At 45.2% G+C, this 20290-nt stretch overlaps 1 protein-coding gene across 1 annotated transcript in view; it reads left to right on the forward strand.

Moving 5' to 3' along the window:
* CFDP1 (chromatin remodeling protein CFDP1) overlaps nucleotides 1–19900 on the forward strand; it is a 102218-nt gene extending 82318 nt beyond the window's left edge. Inside the window, exons 6-7 of the mRNA XM_019710688.3 lie at nucleotides 8321–8479; nucleotides 19595–19900. Of these exons, the coding sequence (XP_019566247.2) occupies nucleotides 8321–8479; nucleotides 19595–19685 (250 nt within the window). The 3' untranslated portion in view covers nucleotides 19686–19900. The remainder of the gene's footprint in view (nucleotides 1–8320; nucleotides 8480–19594) is intronic.
* Nucleotides 19901–20290: the final 390 nt, after the last annotated feature.

Raw genomic sequence — 20290 nt, forward strand, 5'->3', positions numbered from 1 at the left:
ATTTCTAGAAAGGAGCACAGGCATGACTCGTTCTCAGTGAGGTCTCTGTGATGTAAGACTAAAGGAATAGTTCTGGTCTGGCTAGAGGGCTAGAGACACCCCCACATCCTGAAAAGTTAACCTGATCTCACTCTGGGCGGTGCCCAAGAATTTAAAACGTACTTTATGTTGACATCTCAGATATTTTCATGAGGAGATAGAGAACTGCCTGGGAGAAAAAGAAAGCCGAGCGTCAGAGGAAAAGCAGAATGCTGAGGTCTGAGAAAGCATGCCAACTCCCTAATCAGCAATTAGCCATACAACCCATAATCAAGGCACATTTATCTTCCATGCCCTGTGCTTTGCATCTCATATTAGCTGTTGGAGAGCTGAGCTGTTTGCCCAGCGGTGTTTTCCTGATGGGAGCGACAGGGTGAGCGGGTGGCTCCTGCGCTCAGCCCAGGCAGGTAGGCTGCAGACCCGCCCTGGCTTAGCACTCACCGCAGAGAGCGGAAGAGCTCACCTGTGGAGGGGTCACTGTCCTGGTAGCTGCCAGATCCTCAGTCCCCCTCATCTCTCCTTTGCCTCTGTGGCTGTGGTTGTTTGGGAGCCCATATGGAACCAGTATCTGGAAAACAAGCTGTGCCTGCCTCAGTTGAGCTCCCAGGGTTCTACATAAAGAAAAATGCCATTATGGGCTTCGTTAAAAGCTGTACTTAATAATTCCTTTAAAATTCTGTCTCAGAAATGTAAATGGCCTGTTTGTGTTGGTCAATAAATTATTCTCCCCAGCTGTGCCTGATCATACAAATTAAAGCAACAGCAGTTTGCACCTCGGGGAAAGCATCCCCCTCCCCTGGCATAATCCCCAATTCCCAGTAAACTGAACATTTCCTCCTTGGAGGGCCCCCAGGCCTCTTTACTTCCTAACTGCCGTAAAACGGAGGCCCTTCCTGCTTTGCCATGACACCACCACCACCACCACCACCACCACATGGGAATGACACAAGGAAGGAAATTGCTGGGGCAGAGGCTGGAAGGGATGTGGCATTATCTCTTTCCCAGGGAATGAGATGAAACCACATGGGAGTGGGACAAAAGAGAAGGGAAATTCAGAAGTATTATTTCCTAGAGGTCTGATGGACAGGCCAGAAGGGTTTTTCTTTGCCACTGCCTTCCGTGTCACTTAACCCTTACACATACCAGGCCACCCCTTGAGAAGAATATCGAGGTATCTAGATGAATGCTTCCATGTTGGCCAGAGACCTCTGTTCTCACCATTGGTCTGTCCAATCTAGGACTCTGCTGGTGATCCATACATAACCCTTGGCCTTTTCTCTGGTTACTGCTCTTTCAGTTTTTAGAGATTTTTCTCATAAAGCCAGAGCTTTATGTTTCCTTTGGGATTTTCTGAATATTTGTCCTTCAAATAAGATCCTTTACTATTCATTCACCCAGTCTGTCCTTAGAGTACACGTCACGGTATTATAGAGTGAAGCACCAGAAATAAGCAGTCAAAGCTTCTAAACTTCCTGAGACCCTTATCCTACATATTACACATTAATTACAGAGGGGAGAATGTCCCTTTACAAATGAGAGCTCTGGCCATCAGCACCTTCCCCAAGGGACCACACTTAGTATCATCGGTCCTGGACTGACCTGACACTCTGTGTCCATCACTGTGTGATGGTGCAGTAAGCAGTACCCAGCCTCATCAGTGTGACATACTTAGCACAGGAAACAGACAAACCCCAAAGTAGCGATATTATATAAGAAAATGAACCTGGACTCAAAAAATCGGCAATGACATCAATGACCAAAAATCAAAGAAAACAGAAAAAAAGATGGGAGACCATGCTAGATTAAAAGATTAAAGGAAAATTCAAGTGTGGAATAAAGCAGGTATGTTTCATAGACATGTTATAAAGATGCAGAGCAGCTGAAATCAAATCAGACAAACTTAAGTACAGTTCATTCTTGAATTAGCATAAGAGTAATAAAACTTAGTAGCAAATCATTTTCTATTTGTAGAAAAACTGAAGCTGCTGCTGTTTGCCAGCTTTCATTTCACCTGCTGATAGATGCCACTTGTTTTTTTTTTTTTTTTTTTTTGCTGGCACTATATCAACAATAATAATAGATTTAAGAGTACTGACAATTTTGCAAGCCACAAAATGTTTAAGATCATTTGGAACATCTTGTTTTACTTCTGGTTTTCCACTTTCCTGAGCCTGATGTCGCACAGAATACTGTCAGTACAAGGTGATGAAGTGAATGGGATTTGAACTATCTCCCTCACGTACCACTGGCTTCCAGTCCATTTCCTTGAGTGGTCTGTTTTTAGGCTTTGGGGAGATTACTTAGAGATGTAAATCTCTGCATTACTTAGAGATGTAGATCAGGTGGGGAGTGAAATGGGCCCGGGGATCAAGGCTTTACTTTTCATTCTGACAGAGTTCAGCTAAATCCAAAGAAGATCTGAAAGAGAAGAGTGGTTCCAAGTAGACAGTTCTCACCAAAGGGTTATCATGAACTTTCTTCCCATTTCTCAGGGTTCTGGAAAATAGTCTATGTGTGAGCTACAAAAAAGTTCACTCCCGCCTTGTAAACAGATGACAAATACTAAGGAAACTGCGTATGTCTGCCAAAGAATCTTTGTTCCAAATAATTTGCATTTCAGTGGTTATGCTAGTTGTGTGATGGAAGGCACAGACTTGAGCCAGGCTCTGTAAGTTGAAGTTCTAAGTAAAGGTCAGTACTGCTTCCGAGAACATGTGTCGGCCCTGTCCTTGCTGATCTAGTTTGGGAGCTACCTTTTCTGGCCTATCAGTTCAAGTGTAGTGTGGAATCTTTTTGTTACAAGAAAAAAATTCATTTGGGTAAGTCCATTGTCAAGTCACAGGGATCTAGTTCATTAAACATGTAGTGATCACGTACCATGACAAGGCTTTATGCTATACAATGGGTGAGTCCAAATGAGTAAGAAATGGGTCCTGTGTACAGTGAGCTCTGGGACAACAGGGAAAATAATAATACCACCACCACCCACCAGTCCCCAAAAGCAGTGAGCCATGGTGGAAATTGGAGCATGGAAGGTACCCTCAAAGGTTATCTCGTCCCCATCTCTAGCATCAGCAAGATGGAGAAGACAGGCTGGGTGTCAAAAGCATGGAGTACTAGCCCCAAGTCTCCCATTGTGAACTGGGGCAGGTTTCTTAACCTTCTCAGGTTTTAGTTAACTCACCTCTAAAATAGGCAGTTTGGATTAAACAGCCTCTCAGCTGCTCCCTCTCCGTGTCCTCATAGTACGTGGTTACAATTTCCCTGCATGGCGATCTCCTCTATTAGATTGTCTCCTTGAAACCAAAGAGTATGCCTGATATATTTTCATGTCCCCAGTTCTAAACACAATGTCTGGTAGACAGTCGTTTCTCAGTAATCTCTGTTGGATGAGTACAATGAATGAATAGCTCTAAATGTATTCCCAAACCGAAAATTCTAATCCCTGGGACGCCAACTGCCTGAGGCTGATTTTAAAGGTCACGGGGGAAGAGGTTCCCACTTTCCCTTCACAAGCAGTTGTTGTGTCCTGCCATCCTTTCTGTTGCCACTTGAGACGTTCTTTTCCCAGCTCCTTTCCAGTACCTCTTATAAATAACAGCAGGATTTAGCGCCTCTCTGAGGGTGGCCAAATACAGCAGTGCTTTTGCTACAAAATAAATGGAAATGGGTTGGTGAATCATGGGGCTGCCGCAGAGAAAACAAGTTACAATAATATCTTTATGACTGACTCAACAGGATGGAGTTTATCATTTAGTTGTAATCAGTTTTGTTAAACTTACATTTCTGGGGATAGAGAAGCAGAGTACTAGCAAATTATCATTGTAAACTTTGAATTCAGAGAAGAAAAAGATGAGCGTCATTTTGCCCTTTTTTGTCCCTGTTCCTTTTCTGAGTTTCTGAGCCTTATTTTGTGTGAGGTCTTGGCTGGTGTCTGGTGTTGGGATAGGTCATTTGGGCTAGGTAGGAAGGGAATTGGAGGTAATTGCTGCTTGATGGGTAACTGGACAGAAAACACAAGAAAGAAAACTTGGTAAGTCTCTTTCCCCAGCGTGCACTCAGCCATGCTCTCTTATGGGAAGCTGGCTGGTTAGAAAGAAAGCCATGCTCCTCGGACAGGATGAGTCTTTATATCCGTATTATGGTGGTAAGGTCGGTAGAGGAGTGTGCCATTCAGGAGGAGGTTGAAATATCATTGTTACATTGAAAACATCGTGGCAACAATACTCTGGACATGTCTGAGTATAACATTCCGGATGTAATCTGTGAGTGGGCAAGTGTGTGATGCATTTCTTTGAACTTTGACTTATAACAGGTGGATTCTCTTGAATGAAGTACTATGGTCTTCTGTGACACCGCTCATCACACTTTAGAACCAAGATAGGAAAATCCACAGCTTGGTGAGGGGGCAGTCTGTCTAAACCAACTTTCTGGTAGTCCCTTGCCCTTATAGCGTAGGTTCCAGAACAAAGAGTGGTGCCTGGAACTGCATCGGTTCCTACTGACAGCAGAGACTTCTCCAAGGGGATTCTGGCCTGCTCTTCTCCACAGCTTTCCGGTCTCCACAGCTGCCAAATGCCTATGGGAAACCAGTGTTGATTTACTCCCTCCTGAGGAGACAAAGTTCTTAGAGAGATGTACCGCTGCTCTGCCCTCTGCAGCCTTCTTTCGCAGCAGAGAGAGCCAGCAGCCCCTGAGGCTTTCTTGCCTGCCTCAGCTTTCCTGAAAGCCTGATTGACGAACCTTCCCAGCAGAGATAGGGCCAAGCACTGGGTAACTCTGCCTTCCTGAAAGCTGCCATGGAATGACGCCGGGATCATGCCACTAAAGCCCCATGTCAAGGTGGGAGTGAGTGTAAGAGCCCAAAAGCCTGCAGGGACCCCACATGCCAGGTTCCAGGAAGAAAGTGAAGGTCTTAGTTATGATGAGCCTCCGTGAGTTCTGGCTGCTACTATAAATGCGTCATTCACTTTGATTTAGCCTCAAATAAAAGACAGGTAATTTTGCTTTCAAGACTATCAAATTAGGAAATCATAAACCATGTTAATGATCCAATGAAGGTAGACCTGGAAGCTTTCCCATAACGCATAATAGCACAGGTGACATTTTGCTGATGTTTAAGTGGTGAACAGGGCAAAAGGGCATTACGGCTTTTTTCCTTTTCTGGAACCCTCTTTACTGCCATGTAGCAAAAAGTCATTCTCTCATAGACTTCTGAAAGTGATTTGTGGAAGAGACGGTGTAATCTGGGAATACCATCAGAGCTATAAGCTGAGGGACAGAGATGGTGTCCAGCTTTGGTGCTGCCCAGATAAAATAGGGAACCCGTTGTTGAGAGCTGATTGGTGAATACAAGTGGAAATTACTCCCCTTAGAATTCCCCAACTTCAAAGTGTTCTGAATACTTTTTATTCTACAAAGATCTAATTCTCTCCCACTAATTTGTTCTGTGTCCAGATGACATTGTTGGCTTTACTGAGTGCCTGCTGTTTGCAGAACTATATCCATGTTCTCTAGAGAGATTTGGAGTGTCCGCAAAGAGGCAACATACACAAGAAAAATTACGTTTCTCCTAAATATCCGTTAGGTTCCGCTCAGAGCAGAATTGTAGTGCAGGTAGATTATTTGGAAAGTCATCCCAGGAAGCAGGAGTGAGGGGTTGGGACGAGTGAGACAGGTTAGGAGGAAAAGCCAATACAAGAGTGCCTGTCCAAGGCCACGAGGGCTCGATGCCACCAGAACTCCTGAGAAGTATTTAGAGTACCTGCCAGAATTTCCTGTATGAGCACAGGAGGCTGGTCCATTCAGCCACCAGCTAAATGAGGGTGGCCCCAATGGCATGAACTTCACCACGTATCCAGGGGCAAAGGGGGCCCTGCAACCAGAAATGGAAATCCTCCAGGTGTGTGCTTTTGGTAAGATATTGTCTTGCCAAATACACAAGCTTAGCAGTGACTGAGCTTGTTCAGAGTGGACCAGTGCAGGGACAGCTGAAATTAGAGTTCTTGAGCATCTGTCAGGGAAAGGATTTGTGCTACAATAGGAAAAGAACTGGGGTGCAATAGAAACAGCACCAGGAGGTAGCTAATCCAGAGATTGGGGGAAGGGTCCAGGAAGGCTTCCTGGAGGAAGTGGTTTCTAAGCTGAGGTAAGACCAGATGAATGGGAGGGAGGCAGGTGGAGGTGAAGTGCAGGTACAGGACTATATAGATGGAGCATAGATTACAAGGGTAGGTGTGATAAGAGAAGATCAGGAAAAACTTTGCAAGTTTAGGAATTCAGGCTTATTGTAAGAACAATAGGGGTCCAGGGACATTTAAGCAGAAAAACATGATAAGTTTTGTGTTTTAGAAAATTCACTCAAATGACAGCAGGTAGAGTAGATGCCAGGATGGAGCTCATGAATGAGGGTGGGACAGGACAGAAGTCAGGGAGACCAGTGAAGAGGCTCCTGAGAGACTGTAACAGTGAGAACCTAGGTAGTGGCCCTGAGGCAGGTGAGAAGTGAAAAGATTTGAGACATCTTAAGTTTCTTAATCCCCACTCATGCCCTGCTCCTGGTACAACAGGGCGCGTGTATGTGTTGAGGGAGAAATTGTTATAGGGAAAGAATTTTTAGAAGATGTGAATTGAAAGCTCATAAAGAGCTGTTTGGAAAATTCTTAAGCAATTTGGGAAGTAAAATAGCTGTCTGAAAATATCTCAAGTAAATTCTCACCTTCGAGGCAAGACAGTACAGTGCACTGCACTGGGCGTCAAGATGACCTTGCCTCGTCCTGGATCTGCATTTTCTATTGATTTGACCTTTGTTGTATCATTTAACCTCTTCAGACTTTGTTTATTTGTCCAACTCAAAATGCGGATGAGGATGCCCGCCCAGCCTCTTCTAAGTTGATCTTAAGCTAACAGCGTGTAGTGAGACGTGACCACAGTAGGGAAGCTAGTAGCCTCCTCTCAACCGACATGAATACAGTGAGAGTGCGGAGGGAAATGGTTCAGCCCAACAGTCTCATGTGCATTTTGGACACTGGCCTGTCTGCTCACTCCAGAGCAGAGACAGGGAGCCATCCCTTCATGGGCACTGCGATCGAGGAAGGTGGGGTTTCAGAGTGGTTAGAGGGACACTAGGTCATCGTGAAGCCCCCTCCTCCAACTCTGAGACTCAGCACTCCTCTTTCACAGGCCGTAGTGAGAAGAGATAAGCAAATGGCTCTGAAAGCACTTGGAGAATCAGCATTCTAGGCAAGTGACAGGTATCATTATCGTTCTCGGTAGGCCTTGTAGTGTTAGCTCATAGTTTTTAAATGTTTTAACTCTTGCTTATCCCAGTAAAGCAAAAAATCACTTTCAGTTTCTTGCATGCTGGTATATAACCTGTATTAGTTTCATAAAGAGACCAAAAGCCACGTTCCTTCCCCTAATACCATCTTCTCAGCAGCTGCATTCTGTTTTTCTTATTTTAGCTCATACATTTAACATTGGCTAGAAAATTTGACCTGCCAAGACTTGAACGTGGGCAAATGGGGTTTCTCCCACAGTCCATGCTAGCTAGCAACACCAGCAAATAGAACATGGGCTGTACATTCCCTGCTTTCAGGGCAAGGGATATTCTCCACCTCCTGGGAAAAACCTAGGCCCTGACTCACAGGAGTTGAAAGGAAACTGGTCTTAGAGTACTTTTAAGATATTGTGACTTCTTGATCATCAGTGTTGGGGTTTGGTTCTCTTTCTCTTCAAAGAATTCCCTGGGGCTTTAGTGCACAAATGATGACAGTGATTCAGTATGGCTAACATTTATTGCACCTTTCCTCTGCCAGGTGCTATTTTAAACATTTTGCATGTAAGATGCACTATAACCCCGTGGGTACGTATTCATTTTGTAGATTAGGAAGCCAAGGCAGATGTGGTTAGATAACTACCTAAAGTCAGTTAGACCTGGAATATGAACCTGGGCATGTGAATCTAAAGCCGTGTCTGAATCATGCTGTACTTCTCCCTCCTTGCAAGCAGAGACCTGTCAGGACATACAGAGGTCTGCAGGATTTCCTACCCCAGATCCTTAGAGCGGTCCGAGATGTTAAGCAGGAAAAGTGCTTTAGAATTCTGGTCTACTTACTATCAGTGTTCTCCACACCAGACAGGCAGTACCCTAGATACAAACATCGCTCCCATTAAGATAGATAGCTCGATTCTAGGGGGCCCTGTGCCAATCAAAAAACCATTAATCAAGAGATTATGTAGTTTTCGCATATTACATGTCTCATGTTTTCCCTTCCCCTAGGTTAAAGAGATCTAGTGGCATGAGCAGCCTTTTGGGAAAAATTGGAGCCAAGAAGCAGAAGATGAGCACCCTGGAGAAGTCCAAGTTGGACTGGGAGAGCTTCAAGGAGGAAGAGGGCATCGGCGAAGAACTAGCCATCCACAATCGAGGGAAAGAAGGGTAAGGAGGAGATTCTAGTCCTCTGAAAAATCCTAAGAACTGTGAAATAGTTTATTGCAGAAAGGCCACCCAATTTAAATGAAAAAATGTGAGTACTTTGGTCTGTCAGTGAAGCTCTGTTCTAATGTGGGGCAGGTCCTGGCGGTGAGAAAAACACTGGGAGTGACAGGAAGGGAGAGGCATGTGAGCAGCACTTCTCGCAGGGACAGTCACGTCTGCCAAGCTGAATTTGCTAAATTATAGCTTCTGTGAACTGTAAGTCACCTCATTAGTTCACGTGGTCAGATGGCTCACTGTATCAGTCTTGGCCTGACCTGAATTACTTGGCCTTCTGAGAAGCCAGACTAGCTCAAATGCTTCAAAAGCAGAGCCAACAGAGTGCCTAGCCGTTGTCGCATTATCATGGGTTTTCTTTTTTCTGTTGTTGTTTTTTTGTCCGTGTCGTTACAGCCCAGGGTAGAGCTCCCCCCTTGGCTTCAATCTGTGACACACCAGCCCTCAGATAGCATCCAGGCCATCACTTGCACTCCCTTCTTCTTTACTTTGCAATACACAGAGGATGTCCATAAACTAGGTATTTAGGAATATCAAGAAAGAAGCAGTGTTCCGTGAGTGCTTAGGAACCTCAGCAGGAACTAAGGAACAAAGTTTCTGCAGAAGTGGGTCCATGCCTCGGGGTAACAGACCCCGCCCCTAACAGTGAAAGGAAGTGTGGTGTGGCCCCGCCAGGCAGCCCTGGGTGCTCATCGTCCCGCCCCTCACCGTAAGGCCATGCCTGAGGCTCAGCTCCTTCGCCATAAAACTGGATAATGTTACCACCCTCCATGGTTGTGAGGATCTCGTGAGATACTGTATGTAGTATGTCCAGTACGTACTCATCGTATAAGAGATGTACACAAAGCCCTTTGCAGAGCTCCTGTCACATAAAGACGCGCACCAGGTGGTCGGCATTGGGGTTATTTACGAGCTGACCTATAATAAAGTCAGGTGAGTTATTCATTCTGGGGGCCATGTTACTAAAACTAGGCTTCAAGATTATTTGAATGAACTTGGAAGTTGAACAGTATGTTTAAAAGTATTTTTTTTTTAATGACTTCGCGGGCTTGTTTAACTACCGTACTTCTAAGTCAGTGTGTCAAAGATGGAATGCCACAGGACAGAGGCGGAAGTGCCACAGAGCCATCTGGGGGAGACCCAGGAAGAAGGGCAGGCAGGAGTCAGTGTTACCTAGAGAGGGCCTCTGACATCTTCCCCAGACCAACCCACTCCAACTCAGCTCTAGTAACTCACAGCTCCCTCTTCTTCGCCACATTTGTCTAGTGATCTAAGGCAGCGGGGAAGTACCAGAGTGTGCTACGCTCTGTGTTTCTCTGAGTATTGATTATGTGGGTCAGACAGTGTTCATTCTGCTTGCAGGTCTTGTAAAAGTTAGGAGTAGTGCTGTTAAAGATAAGGGAGAGCTAATAAAATGAGACTGGAAGAGAAAACAAGATTACAAAAGACATCTGCTTTGTATGGAGGACTTTTCAGGCAATGGAAAATCCAGTCACTGGGTTAGGGAATAGCTAATAGCGTGTAACTTTTAAGTGCTCTGCTCTTCCCTCCTTCCCTGAGACTTTTTTCCCCTCGCCAGGATTCCACAGATCTGATTGTGTTTTTCCAGTGCCTACCCCACGCCTCCACTCACTTGCCTTCCTCACACCTGCAGGCAGATCAAAGGGCCCAGTAGCTCCTCCAGGGAAGGGACTGTGTCACATGTTGGCTAAGCAAGAGAATCCTCGGGGAGTTTTCCAAAGTGCAGGTGACAAGGTCACCCCTGTGCAGAGCTGCTGAACCCAGAGTCGTCGTTCTCTGTGTCTTCAGATCGCTCCTTAGGCACTTCTGCTGCACAGCCAGGGTTGAGCAGCACTTAGAGATGACAGCACCAGCTATTGGGTGAGCCTTTTCAGCACATAGGTTAACTGTTAGGTCTATGAATGTTAGGGCTCAGAGACCTTGACTTATAGGCAGAGCCATGTCTGCAAGAAAACAACAAAATGTCTGTTGGCCTACACCTGCAGACAGAGCCAAACTTGTGATAACAGAAAATGCCACAAAACAGCTGCTGGCTTGCAGGCATTTTCTGTTCAAACAATGCTACCCTGTCAGCATTGCCCCTATATAACCCTCCTCACTGCAGTCTCCTTTAGACGCGCAGCCCGGGCTATAGCCATCTTTGCTCAGCCCAGTAGACTTCCTCTCACAATAAACTTTCTTAACTCGCCTGACCATGCTCACTCCTTTAGCGGCTCCTTTACCAGTAACTAGAGAGCTGACTTCAAAACGGGATGTCGAGAAGGGCAGGAAGATTTCTATTGAGAAGTGTGCCCAGTGCCACAGATTTGAAGGGAGGGAAGCACAAGGACCAAAACCTGTAAGGTCTGTTTGGGCAGAGGGAGGTCAGACCCCAAATTCTCCTATACAGATGGCAAGAGCAGAGGCAACAGCTGGGGAGAGGACCCTCTGCAGGAATATGTGGAGAATCCCCAGAAGTGTACCCCTGGAACAAAAAGTGATCTTTGCTGAACAAAGAAGGGGGAAAGGTCACATTTGATAATGTCGCAAAAAAATCTACCTATGAGTAATGATTTGGCCTCTGTGATATTTATTATGAGACTGTGACCTTTTTATGAGCACCATATTTAAATTGATCTCATATACAAGAGTTCAGGTCATGACTAGTGATAAAAATATTCCTGTTATGCAGTCGTGATTAAAATAAGGTTGGATTGAGGTTAAAAGATTATTGTGCTTTTTGTGTTTTGATGGTAATTCCATTCAGTAAGTGCTATCACGTCTTTCCCCTTGTAAAGATTTGATAGAATTTGAAGCTAGGTTGGTTATTATTTCCAGTTTTTTAAAGGGCAATTTTGCTATCTGAAAATACTTACATAAGGGAACAAGGCACCTTGAGAAACAGCAGGCACAGAATCAGATCTGCAAAGAATTTAAGCAAGGTAAATATCAAGTACAGATTTTAAACTTAAAAAAGTGGCCTAACAGATTTGAAAAAGACACAGACAATTTCCAAAAATAAAAAATATAGTGACCATAACTAAAAACTAAATGGATAGATTTAATAGTAGGACCAGCTGAAAAGAGAATCCATGAACTGGAAAACAGAAGAAATTATCCAGAACATAGTTCAGCGACAAAAAGACAGTAAATGGGAGGGAAGTTAAGCAGTTTGGAGGACAGAGTGGGAAAAGATGAAAGATATCTGTTTATAGATTTTTTTAAAACCCAAAGCATATCCCAAGATAAATGAAATAGAAATCGACACTTAGACATATCAGAGTGATACTGTAGCAAACCAAAGACACAGAGAAAAATCTTAAGAGCAGCCAGAAAAAAGACTTCTTTGAAAGGAGGAGGGTTATTAGACTGACAGGTGACTTCTCATTGGCAACAGTACAAGCCAAAGACGCTGGACAAGCCAAAGACGCTGGAACGGTCTATTCCTAGTGCAGAAATAAACAATTACCAACCTAGGCTTCTGGGGGTGGGTGGGTGTGTGTGTGTCCTTCAAAAACGAGGGCAAATATGGAAATTTTGAGAATAATAAAAGCTGAGTGTTGCCCCCAGCAGACAAAGAGGCAGATATGAGGTGAATTTAAATCAGCGCTGACTATATAAAACAATATTATTGTCTTGTAAGTTATTAGGTTTTTTCTTAAAGCAAGATAGTATTAAAATACCTGGCAATAAATACCTAAAAGTTGGAAGGGGGCGGGGGTCAATGGAGTTTAATTTTCCCAAGATCTTGTTTTATCCAGGAGGAGGTTAAAGGCGTTAAGTATGCATATTGACATTCCTAGAATAGAAACAAGAGTACAGAATTTCCAAAGTAATAGAGGGAGAAAAATAGAGTGATTTGTGAAGGAAGACCCAAAAGAAGAATTAAAGAAACCAAACAGGCAGGACAAATAATAAGCACAAAATAAGGTGTTAGATTTAAAACTAAATTTATCAGAATTTTCATTAAATGTCAATAAACTAAATGCTCCAGTTAAAAGACAGAGATTGACACATTGACTTAAAAAATAAAAAACAACCATTTGCTGTTTAAAACAGACATATCTAAAACGATGGGATGCAGAAATGTTGACAATAAAAAGATGGGAGAAAAGATAAACCATGCAAACACTAACCAAAAGAAAGCTGATGTAACTATATTAATATTAGATAAAATAGACTTTAAGGCAAAAGCATTACCAGAAATAAAGAGAGTAGTCTCCTCATAATGATAAAAATGTCCAATCTATGTGGGAGATACAATTCAATTCAAATGCACCATTTGGCATTTATCTACTGAAGCTTAGTGTAGTTATTCCCTGTGATTTAACAATTCAACTCCTAGCTATATTCCCAACAGAAATTCAGTTATATGTTCCCCAAAAGACACATATGAGAATTTAAATAACAGTGGTTTTCATAATATCCCAAAACTAGAAACAACTCAGATGTCTGTCAGTAGTGTGACAAAGTGTGATCTGTTCACGGGAATATTCTTCAGCAATGGGAATGAACGTGAAAAAATTTCAATAACATAATAACACAAAGACATTCATGCAGTATGATTCCATTTATATGAGGGTCAAAAACATGCAAAACCAGTGTGTCTATTAGGTCAATCTGTGAAAGAAGCAAGTCACAAAAGAAGACACACAGTGTAAGTATTTATGTTAAGTTCAAAGTGAGGCACAACTGGACTAATGTCAAGGGAACAGGAACGTGAAAGGAGAGCAAGGAAATGTGGGCGAGCTCCCACCTGGCTGGCCAGCACTGGCCAAGAGTTTGCAGGGGCCTCCTGGAGGCAGCCAGCTGCTGCTGTGTTACCTGGTAAAGGCCACATGCGTACTTGCTTGATAGTAATCCTTTTGCCGTTCCCATTTTATACATTGCTGTGTGTGTGTGTGTGTGTGTGTGTGTTATATTTTATCATAAACTGAATTGAAGCTGAATTCACATCCTCCCTCTACCAACCTGCCATGTGTTCTAGCCCCCGTTTCCTCCTCTGTAAAGCAGAAACTCTTCAGTATCCCTCTCAGGTTTATTACGGGTATCACATTAGTAGGGGAAATGTCTGGCGTGTTTGTAAATAGAACTACCCTCCCTTTTCCCCCAGTCCTCTGCTCACTCCTTTCTCCCAACTGCTTCTACTAATCATACCAAGTGTCGGGCCTTACAGGAAAGTTAAGTGCTTTGTTCCTTTAACCCCCTTCCTGGCATATTCCTGCCAACCCTTTATAGGAATACTTTCCACAGTCATGGCAAATACAGCTTGGGGGCATCTCTTCCCACTATCCCTGGCTGGTCTCTCTTCCTTTTCTGGGCTTTTAAATTTGGGGAGTCCCAGGTTTGAGTTCCTGGCAGCCTTCTCTTCTCACATTCTCTCCCCCAACAAAGCTCGCTAGTTCCATGTCTTAGGTACCATTTTCTGCTGATGATTCCCAAAAAAGTGACCATTCCATTGAGCTCCAGACTCCCGTATCACCTGTTGACATATCCATTTGTATGGCCAAGACACACATCAAAGTTAATACCTAAAACCACATACCTGCTTTCTTTCCATAAACACACTTTCCTCCCTCAGATTTCTCAAAAAATAGCACCATCGCCATCCACCCAGCTGTTAAAAGGAAAACCTAGGAGTCATCCTTGATTTCCTCTCTTTCCACTTATGTCTTGAAAGTCCACTAGATAATTCTGTCGTGAAATATTTCAGTCCAGCCCCACTGCCTCCACTCAGTACAAGCCACAGGAATCTGCTGTGCTCCCTGCCTCCGCATCTTTACCTTTCCTCCATTCTCCGGCACATACTGTGTTTCCCTGAAAAGAAAACCTAGCTGGACCATCAGCTCTAATGCGTCTTTCGGAGCAAAAATTAATATAAGACCTGGTGTTATGTTATGTTATGTTATATTGTTATGTTATGTTGTAAGACCTGGTCTTATAGTAAAATACGACCCAGTCTTATATAATACCTGGTCTTACAGTAATTTTTGCGCCAAAAGATGCATTAGAGCTGATGGTCCAGCTAGGTCTTATTTTCGGGAAACATGGTAGCAGCTAAATGATTGTTTTTCATACAAACCGTTTTCCTCTCTTCCCTGCTGACATCAGTTTTCAGCTCCTTAACCCTGGCATTCCATGCCCTCCCTGAGCTGTCCCCTGCCCACCTGTTATCCTGTCCTCCCCTGCTCATGGCAGTCCCCCCTCAGCCGTGCTCCTCCAGACCCTTCTCCATGATGGGCTGGACTCAGGTGCCAGTCTCTAGCATGGCCCTACCCTAGAACCCACAATCACATCACCGTGTTTTCTCCATCACACTTATTACCAACTGATGCATGTTGTCCTGTTTGGTTTTCTTTGTTCCTATGTAGTAAGCCCCCAAGGTCAGGGTCTGGTTCACCACTCTCACCAGCACCTAGAAAAGCACCGACGCAGAGCACGTGCTGAGCCGCTGCGCTGTCTCGATGCCCATCCCACTGGCTAGCAGACAACCATGGCTTTGATTCGGAGCCTAGTAGGACTAGAATGGACCACCCAGAAAAGAAGGGCAGGATACACCTGAATGATGGCTCCACCCAGGGGTCATTTTCGGTCAGCAAAGTTGGTTCAAATGCTTCTACCAAGGATACTTTTCCTCTGAGCCCAGACTCCCAGCACCTGGTCCAGCATTTCAGGATGGATGTCAGCAGTCTGCACTCCAGGCGTTTGTCATTGCTTCCCTCTCGCCTGTAACCCATCCCACAGGTTCCCCGGCAGTGTTGGCCCTCAGCAGTGGGTCCTCCAGCACTGCCGAGGTGGAGGCCAGCAGGCATAGGGGAAGGGCTCATGCATAGAAAATGAGGAGCAGAGGCGTGGTCCTGCAGCTGCTGACAATCAAATTGAAGGCTATGGAGCTCTTGGAAACCAGGTGTATTTGTGATTTGGTGAGGCATGAAGGAAAGACCAGAGAAAATCATTTTCTTTCTCCAAAGAATGTCTCTCCATTACCCCTAAGAGTCACGCTTTAAGAACCAGCACAACATTGAAATGAAATGGGAGGAAAGCACTGGAGGAGAAACTTAATTAAAATCACCACCCTTTCACTCTGGCACCCAAGGTGTTTGCAAGTCACATCTCTTCTACGGCGCCCCCAACCCCCATGGCTTGTGCAATACTAGACAGATTGCTTCTTTCATTTGCATTTCTCAGGGCAAAATAATGTGTATCTTATTACCTCCATCACAGAGCTTTACTCCAGCCTCTGAGTGCCTCTGTTACCCGTTGCTTTCCAGTTTGGGAATTAAAAGTTTACCCCTTCCCTTCTGGTGTTTGTGCTGCCCTGAGTGCACGCCGCCTCTGCTTGCAGCCGACCTCTAAGGCAGCCCCCAGGCGTCCTCAGCTCTGGACCCGCTTCCGAGTTCCCTGGACCTCCCCGTGCCCTTCCTTTCCTGACCAGTGGGCAAGAGGCCTCTCGTGGGCATGTGATGGAGCATTTGGACGTCAGCACACCCACTGGGCATCCTGCCTACACTGACTTCTTGGCCGGGTAGGTGGCCAACCTCTCGTGCCGTGTGGGTTCCCAGAAATAGGTGCTGACATGTTCCCTGGAAGCATTTTCTACCTTCTCTTCTCCTCTTCCATTTCCCCTTCCCTCCTCATTGGCCTGGTTCTAAAGAAAATTGGTGGCAGAAAAGCAATTTGGGTTGAAAGATCAAAAACATATCACAGTCTATTGTGTCTAACCTGGTTCTGAAAGGAAATGCTAGGAAATCCCTTAGGTTTTGATGCTATTAGCATATTTTATTAATGAAAGTGAAGAGCTGCGGCCTCTAAGATGGGCCACATATGGTAATGGTAGCAGGAAGGGATGACGCCCCCACCCACACCCCAGCTTCCCAGTAGACTGGGCCAAATCAGCCTGGATCCCCAGGAGTGCTGGGCACAGGCCAGAAAAGCACCATTGCACTTGTCAGCTGGTGGTTCTGCTGGGAACCACTGGGGCTGTAACCCGCTTTAAGGTGCCTGGAAACGTCCTGAGGCTCCATTGAAATAGGCCATCCATTCAGGCCACCGTGGAGGAGGGGCCTTCCCCACAAGCCCTTCCTCTTTCTGGAGCATTTGGTCCCTTGGTCCCTGTTCCCGCTGTCCCGGTTCTGAGGCTTTGTAGCAATGCAGTCAAGTCAGAAGTGGGCAGCAGGAACCCACAATGCTCATCGCTATTTGGGGTTTATTGTTTACAGAGTACTTACCACGGTTTCATTGTATTGTCAGAGGGGTACTGTAATTTTTATTCCTGTTTTACAGAGAAGGAAAATATGACACAGAAAATTAAATATCTTGCCCAAAGTCACAAAAATAGTAAACGTCAAAGCTGTCCTCATCCGTGGCGTCTTTTATCTCTCTCGGTGATAGGGGCATCCACGTCCGATAGAAATTTTGTTTCTGGTCAGCTTTGGGCAGCAAACCAAAGCCATCAGAGGGATCCCGTTAGCAGCTGCAGATGGCTGTGAATGGGGGAATGAAATCACCAGACCTGCCTTGATGGCCTTTGAGTAGCCCTTGAGAATGCAGGTGCATTCTGCACATGTGCCCCTCTTTGCTGCCCGAGGCCTGCCCTAAACCTGAACCCTGAACTCTGCCTGCACCTGCCTCTTTAGCACCCATCCTGGCTTCGCTCTTGATAGTCTCAAGGTCAGCTGGACCCAGCACTGTTTCTGGGAACTTGCAAGGCCCTGTCATGCTCAGCAAGCATCCCAATTTAAGTATCACTTCCTCTGCTTTAAAGGAAAGTCAAGAGGAAAGACTACAAATGCTCAAAGCCCCGTACAGTGCTTCCTCTTCCTTCCCCCTCCAGCCCGCTCTCAGTTGGGTAGCACTGGGTAATGGCTCTCTTGAAATGTGCCCTAAATTCACCCTTTTTTTTCTGCTGGAACTTCGAGGGGCATTTAAAGCACATTTAAAACCTGATCCCCATCACGATCTTCACCCAGGGCCAGTGGGCTGGGACGGGGAGGGGTGGTGGTTGTAGTGTGACAAAGCCCTTCAGTCGATTTTGGTTAACAGTCCCCACTGGAGAATCCACATCCCTTGGTGACAGTTGGAAGGGGAATTTATGCTGTTATGGTCTACCTTCCCACCAATCTCCCCTGTTTTCTCTCCATGTCAAAAGTGGGTCCAGTGTCTATAGCTTCCCTGTCCACCGGGAACCTGAAATTTAAATTTAACGGGCATCCTGTATTCCATTTGCTAAGTCTGATAACCTGACCCTGAGGTCTTATGTCAAACCTAGGATCAGGCTCTGCCTTGTGTTTCTGCCATTCTGGCCTCTAGTTGGCAGTTGTGACACAGCCTCTTAGTTCCCAACCCCGGGCCAGGTGGTGGCCACTACCGTGTTTCCCCAAAAATAAGACCTAGCTGGACAATCAACTCTAATGCGTCTTTTGGAGCAAAAATTAATATCAGACCTGGTATTATATTATATTTTGTTATACTATATTATATAAGACCCGGTCTTATAGTAAAATAAGACCAAGTCTTATGTTAATTTTTGCTCCAAAAGATGCATTAGAGCTGATTGTCCGGCTAGGTCTTATTTTCAGGGAAACACGGTAGTTGCTGATAACACTATAGAGAGAGCCGACACCACCTCTTGAATCCATTGACCTCGAGACCCTGAGGGAAGCTGGCTTCTCAAAATGATGGTGACAGCACTCACTGCCATTTTATTGAGCACCTACTCTGTGCTAAGTAAATGGGCAAGATGATGTGGCTTACCAGAGTCACACAGCCAACAAGTGGCAGAGTCTTGAATTCAGGTGCAGAGCCATCACCCCCTCTGCAGTTAGGTATAGGGTTAGTGGCTGCAGGCTTGGCTGGAAACAGGGTGCTGTGACAGGGAAAGCCAGGCCCTGAATTCGGCAAAGAAACACAGGTTCCTAAACCCGGTGAGGTTCTCACCATAAATGTGTAATGGCCTTGAAATGACAGACAGGTGTACCTTTTCCACAGTGCAACAAAAGAAAAATGAGTGCAGAGATTTAATTATCTCTTCCATTTTCAATGGCAGTTTTGCTCTCTCAGTAGATTAATTAGCAGAGATGCCCCCCCCAGGCATATCGAGGGACACTTTATGACAAGAAGGAGCATTAAAATGCAGCAGTGTCTCTACTTAAGTAACCAGCCTCCCCTCCGCTGCAGCCCTGTGCTTCCTTCCCGCCCTACATGGGAAGAGAGGGAAGCTGTCTGCTGACGCTCAGAGCACTGACCTGTGTGGACTCTGAGCAGCAGAGGCACTGATCTCATTCCCTCAGAGGAGTTTAGGGAATGGCCTTTTCTGTCAACTGCACAGAAGCAGCCTGCACCCAATTGGGTGGAGGGTACACCGAGAGGAGAGAGGGTGAGTGGAAGGAAAGAGCGGGAGGCAGTTAAATACCTTCTAAAGTGAGCACTTTATGTACCTCAGCTCACGTTCACCTTCACTGCAGCCCTATGAGGTAGTTTTTATTACCCTGTTTCTTCCACGTTCAGATGCACCTTTTCTTATATTTTGATGTATACATGCAGGATGCAAAGCTTTCTCTCCCCACCAACTCAGCACACCACTTAAGCCATGAAATACGACATCACTGTGTTGCAGTTGGGAAAAATGAGGCTCAGATGGTCAGTCCTTGACCAGTGTGGCCCAGCTCATGTAAGCAAGCTGAGCTCTGAACCTGTGTTTGACTCAGCCGGTTTTCTTCTTTCCTTAAAGCCTTGTTTCATAGTTGCAACATTTTCCTGCCACCAAGCCTCCAATGTGCTTTCCCTTTGATAAGTTGTTGCTGTCTCCTTTTCATTTTATTTTCATTCACATCTGAACCAGAAACATCCTCGTTTAGACCAACTGTGAGTTGTTTGGATGTTACTGAGTCGTGGGTGGTCATTCTGGGTACCGACTGTGGTCGGCTGTTTGCATTTCTCTGACCCAGGGAGCCCGCTGGCTGCTGAGGTGGACCTGTTCACACCCTGGAGGATGGGACAGTGCAGGGGGGCCCTTTCTCTTACTGAATTCTGCTGACAAACATCTCTTTCATTTTCTTCTAGGTACATTGAACGGAAAGCTTTTCTAGACCGAGTGGATCACAGGCAGTTTGAAATTGAGCGAGATCTCAGGCTGAGCAAAATGAAACCCTGATGTGATGGGGGGAGATCAATAGCAGCTTAATCCTGTTTACAATGTGAGCTTCTTGTGTGGCTGTGAAATGTCTCCAGTGTTTCTCCTCAACTGTTTCCCAGCAAAGTCTTTTTTTCTACATTGAATTTCTGTCTTTGTATCTTGATCTCACGTGGTTTCATTCATTTTACTTTTAAAAGTTTGTCCTGAAAAGAATAAAAGTTGGTCCTGTGAGAGACTGGTGATGATGATGACACCACTCACCTTCCCTTAATTCTGCTGCGAAGTCCACCAGGCCGTGTCAGTCCATTCCAGGGGTCTGGCCTGGCCCTGGGGAGGGTGTGAATTGCTGGGGCGGTGGGGCTCTTTCTGAAGTCAGCTTCGCAGCAGAGAGTGTGGCTGGGGCTCCAAGCCCGTGGGCAGGCAGCTCTGTTCTCAGTTCCCCTCGTGCTTCTCTGCTGATCTCCTCCTCTCCTGAATGGGATTCCTATTACTGGTACAACGTAAGGCTGAAAATACCCATATGTTATTGCAGAATAGGAATTTTTTACCTTCAGCCTTTTTCCTCTTCCCAGAGTTAAACTTGACTATAGATGTGCTCCCGACTCAATAATTCTTTAATTTTT

The sequence above is a fragment of the Rhinolophus sinicus genome, chromosome 8 (assembly GCF_057876585.1).
Source record: "Rhinolophus sinicus isolate RSI-liver-muscle chromosome 8, RSI-T2T, whole genome shotgun sequence".
Classification (NCBI taxonomy): domain Eukaryota; kingdom Metazoa; phylum Chordata; class Mammalia; order Chiroptera; family Rhinolophidae; genus Rhinolophus; species Rhinolophus sinicus.